Raw genomic sequence first — 19,622 nt, 5'->3', positions numbered from 1 at the left:
TGTGCAAATCATTTATGATTTCTGTTTCAGTTTCTTGTGTGTGAAGTATGAGAAGCTTGTCTCACAAAAGTAATTGTAAGGATAAATTTAGTGGTGAATATTGGGTACTCAGAGAGTGTGGCTATGAGCTTACTGAAGAAAATCCGGTAAGTAATCTTAAAGAGCACCTTTATTAAGCATTGATATGTAGTTCTTTATACATATTTATTAAACCAACCCTTTTAAGAAACCACGTCAAGATTTCAAAAGTAATCTAGGTAATTTAAGTACATACTCTTCCAGTTTAGTGAAAAGTGTATTAAATCACTAAGATCCATTTAAACATCTCCACTGGGTGTTAAGGGACCTTTAATTGCATAGAAGTTGTGTGTGATCAGTAGCTCAAAGAGGGCAAAGTTTGTTTTACAGTTTGTTAAAAGGATCCTATTTTTGCAGGCTAACAGTGATAGCAGTACCTTAAGGTACTAAAAGGATTTCACTTTAATTTTTAAGACATCATGTCTGACCTTAATCCTGTTGCTATTAATAGTAGATGGTGAATTTGTATTCCTATGATTTTTTGTTTCATTTGAAACTTCTTTTAGGAAAATAATCAATATGAAATATAAATAATAGTAAATACTTAGTGGCAATGCATGTTTTTCATTCTGATGTGTCAGAATGAAATATGGATATATATGGCTATATATTACGCTTCTATAATGAACTGAAGGAGAATAGAAGTGTTTACATCTACGATTGATGGGCTAAGGAATACAGAAAGAACTTAAAATTTTGAACTTCAGCGGAAAAGCAGATTTACTGAAGAAGGTATGTTGAAAGGTTAAAAAAAATGCACATTTTGCACATTCTTAGGCAAGAAAAGCACGAGATGCACCTGTGGTGCACAGGGCATTGGGAAGTGATAGTCTGCCAATGGACTGACTACAAAACACATTATTACACTTTAAGTGCCAAAAAGCAAGCAGTATCAATTGTGGAAAAAAAGTAGAATTTCAAAAATTTTACTCCTTTCATCATTTCAGTGTCTGTAAAGACAGGACCTTAGATCTTAATGACTCTTTTGAAGTTGATACTGTGTGTAAAATCTGGTGATTCAGACCATAAAATAATACAACATTCAGGGAGCTTTTAGTCACAAAATTGTCTGTAGGAATAGTATTGAGTTTTAGTCTATTTTCAGGTTAAGCTAGTGAAAGCTGCTTGAGGTCACAAATAGCTTGGGGGGGGTATTTCTGTTGTTTCAAAATCCATAAAGGATTATAAATCCTCTATCATAATAAATATTGATTCTTCAGGAAAACCTGTCTACTTTTGAAATTACAAGGTTATTCCTTCAAATTATGCTGGCAGTGAACCTTGTGTAATACTTTGTTTCCAATAAGGTTATGAAGATTTAATGACAATATAATTTTCTGTGCAAGTGGAACTTAGCTACTTAGCTCTTTTATTGATGATGCACAAAAACAGATTACAGTTGAGCTCATTTTTATTATGTATTTGGTTCTGCATGGCTGATAGGAATAAAAATTAAAGACTGTCATTCAGTCAAGGGCAAATGGTAGTGAATATACAACAGAAAGAAAACCTTTCATGGCATTTTTTGACCGAAACTGGGTTTTGAACTGATTCTTTAAAGCTGATGATAAACAACACAAAGTAATATAAAAGGTGGTGAAACTCATTTGAAAACAGAGCAAGTAAAAAAAGTAAAAAGGTTTTTAATAGCATATTTTCTGTTTGAAATATTAGAATGTTCTCAGAAGCTCTCTGGATCCTTTAAGGATCTTGCTGTCTGGTACGCACGGGTGTACCATTTCCCTTTGTGTTTCAGACTGGAGACTAGGACACCCAAGCTCATAGTCACCCAAGCAGGGCACGGGACTGCTGTTTACCATGCAGATGCAAGGAGAATCCTGTTAAATACTCGGACTAATACTTCCCGTTCCTGGGATCAGAACAGAATAAGACTTTGAACTAATTTTGGGGAGTGGGGAGAAGTGTTTCTTTTCCTACCAGTTCATTTTCTCAGCCTTCCATAGATGTGGTTCAGATTGCTTCAGCATGGCAGGTGGGAAATGTATAAGCTGTATTAATAAAGATTTAAGTTCTTGACTGTGGTAGTTAGTAGAACACACTGAGGAGAAAGAGTATCTGACAAGATTAAGCCTCCTAGTGAGGTTGTATTTTTGCAGTGCTACACATTATCTCTTACAAAGAGGAGGAGATCAGATAAGAGGTGGAACAATTACTAAAAGACAGGCTTATAGTGGAGTAAGTGCAGCATCCATCATCATAATTACCAAAAGTGATGAGGATCGAACCACGGTGGTGTTACCGGGTATGTGATTAAAGGATCCAGATGGTCCTTTTGTAAAAATAATACTTCTACCTGTAACTTTGTAAGGGTCCCCAACATGTTAAGCATGTGGTAGACAGTTGGTAGAGATTCCTTGAGAAACCTTATCTTGTCATCCTCCAATTTTTTGATTTGAATTGTATTGCTGATAGTCCCTCTTTTGTTTTGGTTTGTTTTCCTGCTAATTCTATTCACGTGGTATTTACACAAAGGTTTTCACTTCTGTTTGCCCTTCATTTTTATGAAGACTACAAAGGTCTTGTTGAAATTGCTGTAGCAAAATCTATTCAGCTGGTGCTGGCAGAAGTAATTCTATACTTCACTTGTGCTTTCAAGTGTTTCAGTGGTAGCAACCAATTATTTCTATCACCAAGTAGCTAGCTAATGGTGGAGAGGTCATTTGTCCTGGAAAGAGCTGATCAAATTGCTGTGCTTTTTGTAATACGTTTGAGGCTTATTTTATTGTAGGGGTTTTTTCAAACCCTTTAAGCGTACCCTGAGGAGAGTATTAGAAAGACGGTACAGAGTCAGCCACAGTTCACTGAAAATACACGAGTTTAATAAAATGCACTGTTTACAGTTTTTCTTTTTGGGGGGGAAGAGGGAAGAAGAGAGTGTCCAGAGGGCCTAGGTAGCTCCTCATGAAAAATGTCAACTTAAATCCCAGTACCTAACACTGAAAGTCACCTGCTGCTTTCAGCCCACTTCATTGGTATCATACAGGAAAGAAACACTTGAGGAATTCTGCCTCTTTCAATCTTAAATGTGTATTACAAAAAAATCTGCATGCTCTCCATACATTGTAGCTGTTTATGCACCTTTTAAATATGATGGACTGAACTTGCCTTCTGAGGCTCATTAAGTGCCTTTATAGCTTTGCAGTACCTTGTTAGCCTTTTTTAATCTTTTGTACATTGTTCAAATTTGATAGCCTTTTTTTAACTAGATAAGCTTCCACTTTCTCAAATGTGCTTCTTTGTAAGAAGTGATTACCACTATAAAGACTGGAATTTCTAACTTGATTTAAGCACTGTTTGTTGGGGTTTTTTTTCTTTAAATGGTGCTCACATTGCCTACTCTTTTCTTCATGTATTTTTAATACTTTACATACAGTTTGTGTTTACATACTTTTACTGCCTAATAATTATTTTATGTTCCAAGTTAAGAATTTGAATAAGCAGGTGTTTCTGCAATAACAACGTGTGTTACTGAGAGTATTAATACAGTTTATCAACAGAAGTCCAAACCATGAAATGGGCTCTGCTGTGTTTGCAATGTTTCTTTTGAAAGGAAGTTCAGTATTTTTTCTCCAGCCAATGCAAGGGGTATTGGTCTCGGCTGTTGAACACGGCATTATGACTATTCCACATGATGGCTGCAGACAGTAGGTGATGGAAAGCTCCTAGCTTACACTGTAGGAATGTACTTTTCACATGTGTATGGCCTTGTACTGCTGTAGCACTTCCAGGTAGTCTCCTCTGAGTGACCATCATCTGTGGCCTAATTATGCCATAACAAGGAATGCTTAAAATGCAGTAGCTGGGAAAGGTCATTAAGCTAACCAAACTGAAGCAAGGGTAAATAAATGAGACTTTAAACCATAACCCTGAGATCTGTGCATGAACTTCCCTTAATTTCTAAATTTTATAGGTTAAGTTTCAGAATCAGTGCGTTAAAGAGGTATTACAGGTTTTCTAGTCTGTATAGGTCCTTAGACTATAGGTTCTTAACACCTCAGTTCCTTAAAACCTTTCAGTAGTCATGGAGCAATCTGACTAATTCTTATGATGTGATCTCAACCTGTCTCCTGGGGAGGACTGTGGGCAGTGAAATGTGTCGGTTTGGTAGTCATTTTTTCTGCTCCCACCCTATCCACCCTCTGTGTATTATTCACATTGCTGTCCATTTTCCTTAACGCCAGGATCAAGAAACTAAGTCATGTAGTTAGTGTGAGACAGTGAGATCTGTGATAACCATCATTTCCAGTAGAGACTGATTCCACAGTCAACTGCACAGACACACACGTTAGTGTGGCAGGTTATATGTATTTTGGGTTTGGTTTTTTGGTTTGTTTTTTCCCTGGGCTCATCATCAAACTGAGAATTTAATTTAATTAAAGTCTGCCTTATGTTCTGAAGCGTTCGTTTTATGATCCTTCCAAGTATTTCTTGTGACAGTATATTGCTCTATATGAAAAGCTGCTCTTTTTTTCTTGGTTTTTTTCAGCAATGCTACTTCAGCTGTGAGGTTGCTAGAGAGCAACAGAAGTCACAGAATCTCTCTTTGGAAATGAGATGGTTGCCATGGCAATGCTCCCAGCTGCTTCTTGTCCCAGATGAGAAAATAATTTTTAGACATTTGCATTACAAGGTTAGGCTACAACGTTATAAACTAAATGGTATAGCTAATTGATCCAAATCAAAGATCAATACATTGCTTGCTAAAAATCTTTGGGCTAATAATCAGCTAACATTGTTAAACCAAATATTTGTGCAGGCACTTATCAAATATTTTTTGCTATTTGTTTTTGATTGGATACTTGAGGTAAAACTGGTACATTGAAATGGAAAGTGTTTTCATCTTACTGATTTTACTAAATGTCTTTTTTGTAGTAGAAATTATCCTGCAACTGACTGATATCTAGATAAGTCATGTTTAAAATATGACTCTGAGTTTGAATCATATTTTGCAATATGCCAAATCTGGATCAAACCTGAAATGCTAGATATTTTTAAGGTTTGTTATCTTTGAAGTCCAGGCAGTTGATGATGGAAGCGTTGGTTGTTTTGGTGGTCTCTAGTCAACCTCACTTTGAGCAGGATTATCCCCAACACCAGTTCAGTCGTGCTGTGTCTAGCCAGTATTAAAAACCTCCAAGCATGGAGGTTTCCCAGTCCGTCTGGGAAAGCTGTTCCTATGCTGCACTGCTCCTGGTGAATAAGCTTTCCCAAGTGTCCAATTTGAACCTCCCAAGTCACAGGTTATGTCATTGCACCATATTACGGTTAGACTATGTGATCAATCATGATAAACAGAAAAGCCTGGTGAGGTTCAGATGAATAGTGACAGGCAGAGGAACCCTAGTTAACCTAATCAGTGAAGACTGGAAGACACAGACTTGACTGCTCCTAAGACTACCAAAGGAGAATGATTAGACTGTTGTCCCTGGTGTGAAAACCAAAGAAACTCACTCAGAACTCCTTGCAGAGTGAACTACTGCCTAGAGGGGACTCACTGTGGGTTGCAGGGGGAAGGGCACTTTGGAATTGTTTAAAGGTTATTATGGGACTGTGAGAATGTGTGAAACTTCCTATGGAATGTTTAGAGGAAGGACCAAAGGTTAGGAAAGGGAAGGATCCATGTGGCAGGGAGGAAGAAGCCTGGTTTGATTTCTTTCTTGGCCAGTCTACGCTGGCTGCTTTTCATCACCTTACCATCCCCCGGTTTTTTTAGTTCTCTTATTTTCTGAGTTTTGAAATGTAGCTCACTGTTCTTTATTTCTCTTAATTTCCCCCCTTTTTAAAAGATAGGCCTCTACTATGCCCACTGAAGTTCTCTGGGACGTCCATGACTTCTAAAAGGTAATCATAAATGATTCAGAGAGGTCTTTTGCTAGTTCATAAGGTGCCTGTAGAATTTGATCTGTCCTTGCCACTTTGAAAATACTTAACTTCTTCAGTATCTTTGAAAAGTTTTTCGCCTATTCAGGTCTCCAGTCGAATTCCTTCATTAAAATTAATTTCATTAAGTATCTGATTGCTGTTTATGAAGTCTGCAACAAAAAAGATACCAAATCTGTGCCATTTGCCCTCCTCCCTCATTAAATAATGGATTTTTCATTTTGAATTCTTTTTATTTCCAATGCATTTACAGAATATTTGTCTGGGTTTTGTCCCTTGCTAATGGTAACCTTTTTAATCTTAACCTCTAATTTTATCCTAGTCTGTTATTGTGTTATTCCTATGTAGTCACTCTTAGGTATTTGTCCTTTTATTACACTCATTTGCACAACTTCATTCTGACTTTCAAATTTTTAAAGAACTCTTGAACCAGACACTTTTGAGTTCTAGTATTGTTCCTGCCTTTCTTCATGAGACAGTTTGTCATTTCTCCTTCATTATAGTACCTTTTATTAATTTTCAGCCCCCTTAAAGAGCCTTTCTCTCTCAGACTCTTGGCAAGAGAGGATAGAAAATGGTTGCCTAAGTTTCTTGATCTGCCTTTTTTTTTTTTTTTAATATATTGTGCTTACAATGCTGCACATACTTTTCCTTTCCTCAGAATCACAAATTCTACCATATTAAGAAAGGCATTACCTAAACTGCATTCCACACAAATACTCCCCAACAGTTTTCACCTGCAATGATTGTATCTGGCCATTTCTGCCACCTGATTTACAAGTTGTCCTATCATACCCTTTTCCAAAGCTACCTGAGTAACAAGTTTTTCATTACCACTAGTCCTATCTGTCAGCTAACCAAACAATTATTTTCCAAGGTCTTCCACGATGATGGATTTGGATGTTATTTTTCAAGTTAGGTCCTACTTCAGTGTTTTTGTTGAAAGGGAACCCTTTTCAATTCAGTTCATTTTCTACACCTTTAGAATTTAGTCTATGGTTCAACAGGAAGACATGAGGAATATGTTTTAATGTTTACTTCAGACCTTGGAATATTTTCGTAGAGAAATCTGAAGGAAAAAAAAAGTTGCTGAACATTTGAAAAGTCAAATGTTTTTAAGAGGGAAGCATTTGTTCTGGTTTACATTCAGTCAAAAATATATACCTTAGTTCATTTCCCAAATAATGGTTCATCTCACAAATAATGAATGTGTAAAAAGAGGTTTAGAAGCTGTATTGAGAATAGTCTTATGTGCAATGTGTTTCAGCATTTAATAACTGCTGTGTTGTCAGACAAAACACACTTCATATGCTATTCCCAGCTCAGAAGTTCAAGAACAAGTGAGAACTGTTATGAACATTTTTTTTTTTGTTACTGATCTTATACAAAGATACCAAATTGCGTTTAGCCAAGGTTGCAAAGCAATTCAAAGTCACTCAGAGTTGCAGAAGTATTTCTATAGCCTGGTTTTGTTGGTTGTTTTGTTTTGTTGGTTGGTTTGTTTGTTTTCCCAATCACTTGCGCTGTGCACCCATAAAACTTCTTTCAGGAACGATACTCAGTGAGCCCTTTTTTATGTTTTATGTGTTTTGCCTTTTTAGAACTTTGTCTCTTGAGTTGCTTGGTATGCTGAACAAGATTATTGCATGAAAGTTAGCATTTGTACATGTTTCTGGCAACAATACAAAGCCATAAATCGCCCATCTCAAGCCTTTTCAAGACCCTGGGTACACAAGTTGCTAGCCTGTGTCAATGCCTTTCCAATAAGGACAGAGGCCATCTTGGGCATAGCGATCACAAAATGATAGAGTTTTCAATTCTTGGAGAAGTAAGGGGGGGGGGGGGGTAGCAGAACTGCTTGGACTTCCAGAGGGCAGGCTTTGGCCTGTTTAGGAGGCTGGTTGACAGAGTCCCTTGAGAGGCAGTCCATAAGGGCAAAGGAGTCCAGGAAGGCTGGACATTCTTCAAGAAGGAAATCTTAAAGGTGTAGGAGCAGGCTGTCCCCGTGTACCAAAAGACGAGTCAGTGGGGAAGACTGGCCTGACTGAACAGAGAGCTTTGGTTGGAACTCAGCAAAAAACAGGAAGGTTTATGACCTTTGGAAGAAGGGGCAGGCAACTCAGGAGGACCACAAAGATTTCGTGAGGTTATGCAGGGAGAAAATTAGAAGGGCCAAAGCCCAGCTAGAACTTAATCTGGCTACTGCTGTAAAAAACAATAAAAAATGTTTCTATAAATATGTTGGCAACAAAAGGAGGGCTAAGGAGAATCTCCATCTTTTATTGAATGCGGCGGGAAACATAGTCACAAAGGATGAGGAAAAGGCCTTCTTTGCCTCAGAATTTAATAAGACGACCAGTTGTTCTCTGGGTACCCAACCCCTGAGCTGAAAGACAGGGAGCAGAATGAAGCCCCCACAATCCAAGGGGAAATGGTTAGCAACCTGCTACACCACTTACACACGCGCAAGTCTATGGGGCTGGATGGGATCCACCCAAGGGTGCTGAGGGAGCTGGTGGAAGTGCTCGCCAAGCCACTTTCAGTCATTTATTAGCAGTCCTGGCTAACCAGGGAGGTCCCAGTTGACTGGGAGTTAGCTAATGTGATGCCCACCTACAAGAAGGGCTGGAAGGAGGATCCAGGGAACTACAGGCCTGTCAGCCTGACCTGGGTGCCAGGGAAGGTTATGGAGCAGATCGTCCTGAGTGCCATCACACGGCACGTACAGGGCAACCAGGGGATCAGGCCCAGTCAGCAGGGGTTTGTGAAAGGCAGGTCCTGCTTGACCAGCCTGATCTCCTTCTGTGACAAGGTGACCCGCCTTGTGGATGAGGGAAAGGCTGTGGATGTTGTTTACCTGGACTTTAGTAAAGCCTTTGACACCATTTCCCACAGCGTTTTCCTGGAGAAACTGGCTGCTCATGGCTTGGACAGGTGTACTCTTCGCTGGGTAAAAACCTGGCTGGATGGCCAGGCCCAAAGGGTTGTGGTGAATGGAGTTAAATCCGGTTGGTGGTCAGTCACAAGTGGTGTTCCCCAGGGCTCAGTATTGGGGCCAGCTCTGTTTAGTATCTTTATCAGCAATCTGGATGAGTGGATTGAGCGCATCCTCAGTAAGGTTGCAGATCACACCAAGTTGGGCAGGAGTGTTGATCTCGTTGAGGGTGGAAAGACTCTGCAGAGGGATCTGGACAGGCTGGATCGATGGGCCAAGGCCAATTGTATGAGGTTCAACAAGGTGAAGTGCTGGGACCTGCACTTGGGTCACAACAATCCCATGCAATGCTACAATCTTGGGAAACAGTAACTGGAAAGCTGCCTGGCAGAAAAGGACCTGGGGGTGCTGGTTGACAGCCGGTTGAATATGAGCCAGCAGTGTGCCCAGGTGGCCAAGAAGGCCAACGGCATCCTGGCCTGTATCAGAAATAGTGTGGCCAGCAGGAGCAGGGAGGTGATTGTTCCCCTGGACTCGGCACTGGTGAGGCCGCACCTGGAGTACTGTGTTCAGTTTTGGGCCCCTCTCTACAGGAAAGACACTGAGGTGCTGGAGCGTGTTCAGAGAAGGGTAATGAAGCTGGTGAAGGGTCGAGAGCACAAGTTTTATGAGGAGGGGCTGAGGGAACTGGGGTTGTTTAGCCTGGAGAAAAGGAGGCTGAGGGGAGACCTTATCGCTCTCTACAACTACCTGAAAGGAGGCTGTAGCGAGGTGGGTGTCAGTCTCTTCTCCCAAGTAACAAGTGATAGGATGAGAAGAAATGGCCTCAAGTTGTGGCAGAGGAGGTTTAGATTGGCTATTAGGAAAAATTTCATCACTGAAAGAGTTGTCAAGCCCTGGAACAGGCTGCCTAGGGAAGTGGTGGAGTCACCATCCCTGTGAGGTATTTAAAAGAGGTGTAGATGTGGTGCTTAGGGACATGGTTTAGTGGTGGACTTGGCAGTGTTAGGTTTACGGTTGGACTCGATGTTAAAGGTCTTTTCCAACTTAAACTATTCTATGATTCTATAATATTTACTGGAACTTACTGACATCATTATTTAGACTACTAAGGTTAAATTAACACTGCTTTGCCCTTGCTAGAACTGATGGCTTCATTATATGGGTTAGATATGGGTATTTTTCATATCCATTACACAGAGAATCTGGTTAGCTGCAATACAGTAGCTGGATTGTCTTTGCAACTAACTTCAGAGCTTGATGAAGTAGTAAATTGATCAATCTCAGCCAAATTCTTCCTTTGCAAGGGTGTGCCATGAGTTGTTAAAATATAGAGAACTTGTAAAGAGACTTTCCACATAGGTGAGGCTGCATTGGAAAAATTCAAATGAATGCTTGCCTGTTAAATCTGAGCAGAATCAGAGGGATAATTAAAACTTCAACATATTGTGGGGAAGGAATATGCAGTCACTGGGCTGAGAAACTAAGTATCTTAATTAATGTGGATAACAATAAGTCATTATAGTAATGCATTATTTTGAAATCTGTATATGACCAAATCATACCAATGTAATGTAGTCCTACCTTAAGATCATTATATAATTTTCAGGGCTGAAAAATTGTTCTCAAAATACTTGATCAAGAGCAGAGAGAGAGATATGTAATTATTTTTGTTGTTTTTCAAAGTTTTCATCTACAGAAATAGAAGCCTTTCTGAGCACGAGTGAATGAATGCTTTTGCCCTTTCTTCTTTCTTCTAATTAAATGCTTCCCACTTCACTTCTGCTCTGCCAGCTCAGATGCAAGTTTGGAAATCAACAGAGAAGCAAACAGGAAGAAAGTAAAGAAAAATGGAAAGATGGGGGAGGAGATAAACAGTGATAGAAAATGTAGGAATCAAAGGTACAAAACAAAGATGCATCCCAATTTATTACAGGATGACATGAGACCTATCAATAAATACCACTAAAGTTAATGGTGTTTTCTAGAGTGTATCAGTATGGACAAAATGGAAAGGTATCTTCTCTTGCCCTTTCTTAGTACACTATTTCAGCAAGATCTGTATCTGTTCAAAGCACTTTCACTAGTTCATAAGCTACATACAATATTTTCATGCCTTAGCCAAGGTTTATTAAAGCATGGTACTAACGGGAAATTAGGTATGTCACACACATATCTGAAATTCCCTGAGCTGCATAATGCTAAAAGCAGAGAGAATGTGTTCTTAAACTTTTCCCTGTAGCTCTGCTACTGACCAGTGTGAGGGAAAAGATACTGTTTGGACTTGCTGTGGCCACCCTCATATATAATAAAGCATTGCTTGTACTTTAAAAATGAAGAGAAATATCACTGACTTTTAAATGTTACAAGCAAATCTTCCCTAAAACATTTGTTATGTGTATTTAATTGTGCATGAAATACAAATACTCACATATTGTGCTTTCACTGAGGATGAATTATTGAAGAACAGAAATTATGCATAGTACAAATCCTCAGGTAGAGCTTGCAGAGGACTTAAATGCTCCATCAGTTTTAATTGTAGCTTGTTTCAGGGATGGAATCTGATCAGTGGGTTGCAGGCTGGATCAAGGAGCACAAAAACTTAAGTGTTGGCTCATCTTGAAGAGGGTAAATGCTAGATTAGACATCATCTAGAGGCCATGCAGATAGACAGTATAACTTTCAGATATAAAGTAACAATTAATTCATCCAATTCATTACAGTTTTGACCCTATTCAATGTTAATTAACTCTTGTTAATCCAAATAAACTAAACCAGAAACTTGTTGACCAGCCTGTTCTGCTTCTGGTTTTTTCCATTTTTATAGCTCTGAGACATTGTTTCTGATTCATTCACATTAAAACATGAAGTAACAACAAGGTTTATGGTTGGTTTGTTCCTAATACTAAAAATCAAGTTGTCTCTATACAATTTTAAATGTGACTAGCAGTATAGCATCTAGTTAATTCACCCATGCAAAATGAGATAGTAAATTTGAGCATCTGCCTGTGTGTATTTAAGCAACATAAGTAATTTACTGAACTAAAACCTCTTAATGGTTCTCCATCAGTGTGTTTGTTTATTAATCAAGAAAATTTAATTTAGTTACTATGTTGTTTTAATCCTTATGGAAGAACTTTGTACTTTATAATTCATACATGCTTACTTGCAAGTGTAATATGTCAGAGCAAAGTCCACCAGAGTAAGCACACAGTGTGAAATAATGAAGATGCAATTTTGCTGCATTTGAGATAGCGTGTTGGAGCTGATTTATTCACCTGGACTTAAGTAGCAGGCAAAGTACAACTGTAGAGAATGAGCTTATTCATTTGTGTGTGTTTTTCTTTGCCAAGCTTCACTTGAAAGAGGTAAGGTGCCTGCCTGGTGCTGTTTTCCTCAGTTGCTTTCTTAATAATTTATAATACTAAGTTCTATTCTGGAATTAAATGGATTTGTAAATCATTTCAATGTGTGAATATGAGGGAAGAAAAAAGACTGACTCACTAGAAAATGCTAAAAGAAAAACAAAACAGCTAAAAAAATAACTCCAGAACCAAATACAGATTTCTTGAAGTTTAGTGATGCTTGTGGGTTAGGTTTTGATTTAAAGTAATTTATAATATAATAATCAATAACTGCAAAAATAATAGAAGCTTTCAGGGAAAAGGATTCCCCTTTCAGGGAAAGGACAGTGGGAAATGCCCACAGAGCAGAACTTAAATGCTTTAAGGGAAACCCTGTGCTGAATTTCATGGAAGGTAATTTTCCAGTTTATTACAATCCCAATATCAGATGAGAAGCTTTGCATAAGATAGCAAATTTTATATTAATAATAAATCAGGATTATTATTGAATATTTTTAGGTAGAGTAGAAAATTCTGGTTTGCTGTTTTTCTGTATGGTAGGTATAAAAATTAACTCTTAAACCTGAACTTTATTACAACAATTCATCTTGGGCATTTTTAAAAAAATGTGCTGAATATTTTTTCTCTGTGGAAAACTGTTTGCTGAATCTGCTGCTAAGTCATTAGATTTATAAGGAATGTGGCTCTGTTGCAACATAAACCACTGTAGAGAAGAGTACTGACCTCTGTAAGCTCTGTGCTGATGCGGGCAGGAAATAAGCTCTGACTGAATTGCTGCTTGCTAGATCTGTTTTCTGCTTTCGTCAAAGCCACTGTGGGGAGCTCAGTCCTTAAAAAAAAATATTAAAGAGTTTGGCTAGAGTCTAAGTAAACGTGTCCTTTGATAGTATGGGAAACCTGTGTTATCCTGATTCAGTCTAAGCTGAATTTAGTCCAGTAATAGCCTAAGCATTCTTGCTGTGCTGGATGGAGAGGGTTACTAGATGCGTAACCCCAAAAGGAGGACAAAATGAGGCTCAAAACTGTTTTGATTCAATATATTGAATACTTGTGAGTTTTGAAGAGGCTGCAGAAAAGTTCTTTTTACTTTGTTTATTGAGCTTTTATCTTTTTTTTGATCTGATTTAAACCCATGGCCTATTATTTAAAGCTGTAAATGGAAATTCGTAAAAAGTGTAGCCCACGTGTTGAAGCAAGTTCTCCAGTGCATGGAAATATTCCCAGCACTCAGAAAGCCATGTCTTTGAGTACTGTTTGAACTACAGACAGTCAGCAGAGCCAGTGTTGCTGTTTCTGCCAGTTCGACCACTGGTGCCTCTATTTCACTGCAGTTTGGACTTGGGGAATAAGCAAAATTCAATTCTGATAAATATAAGATGTGCTTTTTCTTTTGTCATTACATTACTTTCTATGGCTTTTTGTCACACACAAGATTACATTATGTTTCATTGCCCTGCATGCTACAAGGTGACAGAGGTGAGAGATGTTCTAAGTGTCGCAGCCCAGTGCTCCATGTCAGAGGAATGACCAGTCAGAAATAGTGTGTGAGACATCAGGAAAAGGAGAGGTCCTTGAAAGATGGGAGAAGCCAATTTTGGCAGAGGCTCACTATACTGAAGCTAGGTATTTCAATACCTTTCTCCTTCAGGACTTTCATACTAAAAGTCATAAATCTTTCCATTTTCAATTCCAGTCTGTGTTACAGTTCTGTATTGCTGCAGGAGGACTGACTCGGAAGGAAGATGCTGTTGAGAAGCTCAGCGGGATTTATTCTGTTCCTGCTCTCTCATTGCACTGTGTCAGTGAGCACCAAAGAGGCAGTGGTCTTGGCTAATGCCCACCTTCTCCCCCAAAGAGGCTATGAGAGACTGGGTAACACCAATGAAAAAGGTACTCATGAAGAGAGTGAGTAATTTGGATGCATGCTGTGTTTTACTTCATTGCTTTGCTGTAAACATTTTCAGCCAACGTATTTGAAAGTTAGCCCTGCAAAAATACTTTGCAATATGAACATGTCCTGCCCTGAAGTCCAGAATCTTTAAAATCCTTGCTCAGCTGCCATCTAATTCAAGAAAATTAACAGATTTTTTGTAAAAATATATTTTGTGGCATTTGAAGACTTACTCTTAGGACAATCCTATCTAGATTACATCTGACACCTCAGTACTTAAATCCCATTGGTACTTATAACTGAGGCATCCCTCTGCCTATCTAGCTTGTACGGTCCAGCTTGGTATGTTTTCTAATACATTTACTAGAGTAGATCCCACATAAAATGTACACAAAAAGAGTAGTGGGTTTGATTCATTTTCTTCCTTCAACTGATGGCACTTGAGGGTTTATAAAATTCACTTTCCAAGTGAATCCTCTAACAATCAGCCTAAATTATTTTCTCATTAGCCATCTATAGAAGTTGTTCTATTTTGCATGAATAATATTCACTGAGAAAGGCAAATACAAGTGTCACTGTATATATCGCTGGCTTGGACATCACTATGTGAATCACTTAAATAATCATTCTATAAAATCATGGGGTCAGGTTTGGAGTCAGGCTATGTCTACCACGCAAATGTTCTAACAACTGCATTACAAAGTCATGTACACAGTTCTGCTCTTTCAGGGTATTTAACAATGTCATGCAGATAGTATTGAGATTTAAAGTATTCTATTCATGACTGCAGATTCTATTAGGCAATGAAATGCATGAAAATAAGACCTTGGAAAGCCTATATACTCCTGAAAATCTGTCCTGAGTGGCTTACCAGTACCAATAAACTTCTGAATATCAAATATGAAAGACTATATTTAACACAATACTGTTACTATGAGTAATACTATTTAACAGGCTTAGTCCATCTGGACTTCTACAAAGCCTATGATACAATACTTCATACAATATTAAATCAGAGAAGGTAGAGTTACATTATAATTTCAGTAGAGATGGAAAAGAAAATGACTTGGGTAGAAAAGTAAACCATAAACTCAAGGAGAAACTGAAAGTACTTGCTTATAAGTGATCTTTTCAGAAATCTTATTAAATATAGTGACGCAAAAATAAGAACATGCTGATAATATTTAATTATAATATGAAGTAGAGAAATGCCAATACAAAAAATCAGAATATTGCACAGAAAAAAAATAATAACCAGATGTTCTTAAGTAATACCATTGAGATGAAAAATAAAGTACAAAATTCTAAGTTTTACTGCAAGGTGAGGACCTTCCCAGTTACAAAGATCCAAAGACCAGACTCTAGATTAAAGGAAACTAAGCAATACAAATGCAATCCTGGAATATATTAACAGAGATGGTTTTAATAAGACTTGGGAAGAATTGGTGGCCCTATATAAGGCCATCTGCAATACCGTGTGCAAATTTTACCCACATTCTAGGAGATTTATTTGCAGTGAAGTGATACAGAAAAGCTACTAAGACAATAAAGAAACAGAAGATTTATCTTACACTAAATAATAAAAGAACTTATTTATCCTAAAAGAATTTACCCTAACAAAACAAAGGCTGATTAAAAATATAGTTGTCCTCATGGTACATCAGTGCTTATTACTCAGGAATAAGCACTATTTAACTAAAGGACAACATGGCATGAGAAAGAAAAGAGATGGACAGTGGACATTAATAAAATTAGATTGGGAACCAGATGAGTATTTCTAACAGAGTAGCAACAGTTATTGAAGTCTACAGTGCTTTCCAGTTGGAAGAGAAGAAATTTAATAATTCTGTGAAGAAGACTGCATGATATAATTTCCCACAGGACCAGTAGTAGTAGATAAAATAGTGAGTCATGGTCCCTTTCTCTTTCTAGAAAGCTGGGGGCTTTTTTTTTTTTTTTTCCCCACAGTAACCAAACTGTTCAGTGTACTTTTGATCTGTTGGTCACAAGACCATACAATGAGATTGACTCTTTTCAGACTCTGTTCTTCTCTTCAGGTAAAGAAAAACAATGTGTTCAGCAGAAGGATCAGCAGGGGCTCTCTGGTCAGTGATTTGGGCAGAGAAGAGTTTTTTTCTGAGCTTTTATTCTAAATTTTTGTATTTGGAAATATTTTTCCTTAATCATATTCTGGCAAATTTTTGAGGGGAAAAAAAAATAAATTAGGACATCTTGCCATACTTGTCCTGAATTATCCCAGTTTCCCGGAAGAAAAAATTAGGCTCTAAATACAGTATCTAAATTGCTACCAGTCATTGTCAGGACAGAACACAGGATTTCATAGGTCTGAAGAACTGTCATTTTACATCACAGGTGGTCTGTAGGAATTTTTCTCATAGAGATATTAAAATTGTCAAGTTTTTATTAAATATAAATTACAAATATTCCATAGTATAATGACATAATGATATGCCTTTCAACTCTATGGAGAAGTGAGTGATTTCAATTCATAAACATGTTTCTGAGTAACGGAACAGACATTGAATATCATCCTTCTGTACAAAAGTAATTCTCTATATATGGATCCATACATCCATAAATGTATATTTAAATAAATTATATTCTGGTTCTTAGCAGTCTCCCAGTCAATTGTAAAAAGCAGAGCATTGTGCCTTAGTCTCAGAGATGCTTGATACTATACTATAGCAAGAAGTTACCTTATAAGCAAGTTACATTGAAAAAACACAGTGTATATATATTTCAACCCAATAGAGAGGGTCATCCCAACCCTTATATGCCATTTTTATTGCCCTCTGAGCCTACTGGATAAGCATTAAAGTGGAAAAGCACTTTCACCTATTTTCCTGATATTGATGTTCAGCACTGTAGTTCTACCTGCAAATCAGTTGTAAGATTTAGCCTGGAGTTTGAATGACAAGAACTGTTCCTAAGAAAATCCTCAGATGTTTGTAAGTTTTGTATTAGCAAGAGATGTGCTTTAATATCTCCCTTTTACCAATGAACACATGGCATACTTATTGGAATATAATGCAAGGATGTTACAGATGCCTGAAGTATAAATTGGTTAAAGAGAAATTAGATTTATTTGAGGATAAGGCTAGCTCTAGTAATTAAACACAATGGTCCAACACATGGCACAGGGAATTGCAAACTTGCTGACTACTCAAACTGGAAGAACGCAGGTGGAAAAGGAATGGTCTGAACATAACTTTTGGCTTTTCAGCCATATTTCTGTCATAAATGCAAAATCACACTTCTGTTGTATGGCAGGGTAACAAACCCTTTTTTGAATTTCTGAACATTTCCTGCTTGTTCTGCCCTGAAATCTTCCCCTGTTAGCTAAGTAGGTGCTCACCAGCTGGGATGAAGTCAGAGTCAGCTTCCAGTCAGAAGGTAATCATTCACTCACTCTAAAGGACAGAGTTCAATATCTAAAATTTACTATTTGAATAGAAATTTACTTTAAAACTTTTTTTTTCCCTACTCAGACTATCCAAGGGATTGTTTTGAGATTTTTCAGCGCTCCAAAGGAAATTCCAGAGATGGTCTTTACATCATCCAACCAAAGGAGGACCCAATTGTTGTCTCTTGTAACATGCAGGATGGTGGCTGGACAGTAATCCAGCACATTACAGCAAATAGTACTGTCGACTTTGATAGGACCTGGCAGGATTACAAATACGGATTTGGCTCCGTTCTTGACAACCACTGGTTAGGAAATGAATATATGCATCAGTTAACTAGCAGCTCTGTGCAATATATACTTGGAGTTAAACTTGTAAACTTAAATGCTGAAATCAAATGGGGACAGTATGAACCATTCCTTATTGAAGACGAAGCGTCTCAATACCGAATCAGGGTTGGTCTATACAAAGGCAATGCCACTGATGCTCTGACCCTGGACACAGAGGCTTATCTCCATGACAACCAGAAGTTCACCACCAAGGACAGAGACAATGATAATTACTTTCAGAATTGTGCTAAATTGGAACACAATGGCGTTCCTGGCGGAGGCTGGTGGTATGATGCATGTGCTGGAGCAAATCTAAACCGTAGGAATGTGATATACTGGCAAAAGGACTGCAACAAGCAACGCATGTGCAAGTTTGCATGGATGATGATCAAACCCATTGACCACAGCCTGTCATATCCAACCAAGCCCTGTCTATGTCAGAAAGTTGAACTGTAGATAAGCCATGTGTACTTTGACAGGAACATGGATTCTTTGTCCAGTGACTGAAGTGAACTCACGCTCTCATTGAGTGAATAATCACACTAAGTAATCATGATTGAAAATTTAATTTGGACCTCTGCAAGGTCTTTATGATAGCATATCATCCAGGACTGGACCAGGACATAGACATCTACCAACAACACAAGTGAGAAGTCACTGTCAGAAACTGAGGCCTCTACCAGAAGATTTAAATAATTAATTTTACAGTATTTTAGCCATAAGAGAAGTCAGGTATGAAATCCAGGATATGATGTCTTGTACGAGATACACATGAATATACATGCATTTCAGAAGGTTTTGCTCCAGTATGAATGTTCATGGTTGATCTCCTGTAATTGTACATCTTCATTTTCACATATGCAGGAAGGAAATTTCTGGTGAAGTACCTACATTTACAAAATACATATTGGAGAGTATGGTGTACCATAGGGCAGCATCAGGCCTTTCCTTTTTACCTTTAGTGAAAGGTATTTTAAAATATAAAATTGGAATTGGCCTCACCTCTCATGGCTTCTTTTCCCCTTCATTGACTCTTCTTTTTATCTCTACTTTTTAATGATCCCATACACAATGAACTATTCAGCATGGGCTTTTCTTTTCTTTCTTCTTTTTAGAGCACTCAGAGCTAATGGGATCATCAATTTTCCCATTTAAAGCTACTAATCCAAAGCTTACAACTCCTCTGAATTTTTCCCCAAGAAACTCAGTGAACACATTTTTTAAAAGATCAAATGGATTTCACAATTGTTTACTTATTGCTCCATTTTTTTTCTGAATATTACTCCACTTCATTTATAATGTTTTGACTGTTGCCTCTCCCTGTTCCATGATGTGCTTCAGCTTTCTCTTTTTCTGATACCACTGTGAGAAAAGAAGAGGGTGTTGGCTTTACTTCACATTTGCTAGCTTCAATTGTTTTGGCACTCAACCTTGACATTATTTAAACAGTGGCTTTATTTCACATTTGCTAGCTTCAATTGTTTTGGCACTCAACCTTGACATTATGTAAACAGTGCCTTTTTTCTGGTTATAAAATAGAGAATCTTTAAATTTCATCATAAATTCATCTGTTTTAAAATAATAAATAAAAGGATTTCAGTTTTGATAACCCTGAAGACATTGTTTTCTTTTACAGCTGTTTGGGTTACTTCACACATTTCTCTATCATTGGAATAGCTGAACAACCACAGACAAGTT

At 37.8% G+C, this 19,622-nt stretch overlaps 1 protein-coding gene across 1 annotated transcript; it reads left to right on the top strand.

Annotated features, from left to right (window-relative positions):
* Positions 1–4,237: 4,237 nt before the first annotated feature.
* LOC142032454 (fibrinogen-like protein 1-like protein) lies at positions 4,238–19,360 on the top strand. The gene is made up of 3 exons (XM_075031105.1): positions 4,238–4,729; positions 13,973–14,169; positions 17,680–19,360. Exons 2-3 carry the CDS (start codon positions 14,022–14,024, stop codon positions 18,378–18,380), a joined length of 849 nt encoding a protein of 282 aa, XP_074887206.1. The 5' UTR covers positions 4,238–4,729; positions 13,973–14,021; the 3' UTR covers positions 18,381–19,360.
* Positions 19,361–19,622: the final 262 nt, after the last annotated feature.

Source organism: Buteo buteo, chromosome 6 (genome assembly GCF_964188355.1).
Source record: "Buteo buteo chromosome 6, bButBut1.hap1.1, whole genome shotgun sequence".
NCBI lineage: Eukaryota > Metazoa > Chordata > Aves > Accipitriformes > Accipitridae > Buteo > Buteo buteo.
Note: the sequence above shows the minus strand (reverse complement) of the source record. Positions and strands in the feature narration are given on the sequence as shown.

Coding starts and splice junctions, on each gene's coding strand:
- LOC142032454 (XM_075031105.1), top strand. CDS start 14,022: ATGCTGTTGAGAAGCTCAGCGGGATTTATTCTGTTCCTGCTCTCTCAT. Junction 14,170..17,679: donor GGGTAACACCAATGAAAAAG/GTACTCATGAAG, acceptor TTCCCTACTCAG/ACTATCCAAGGGATTGTTTT.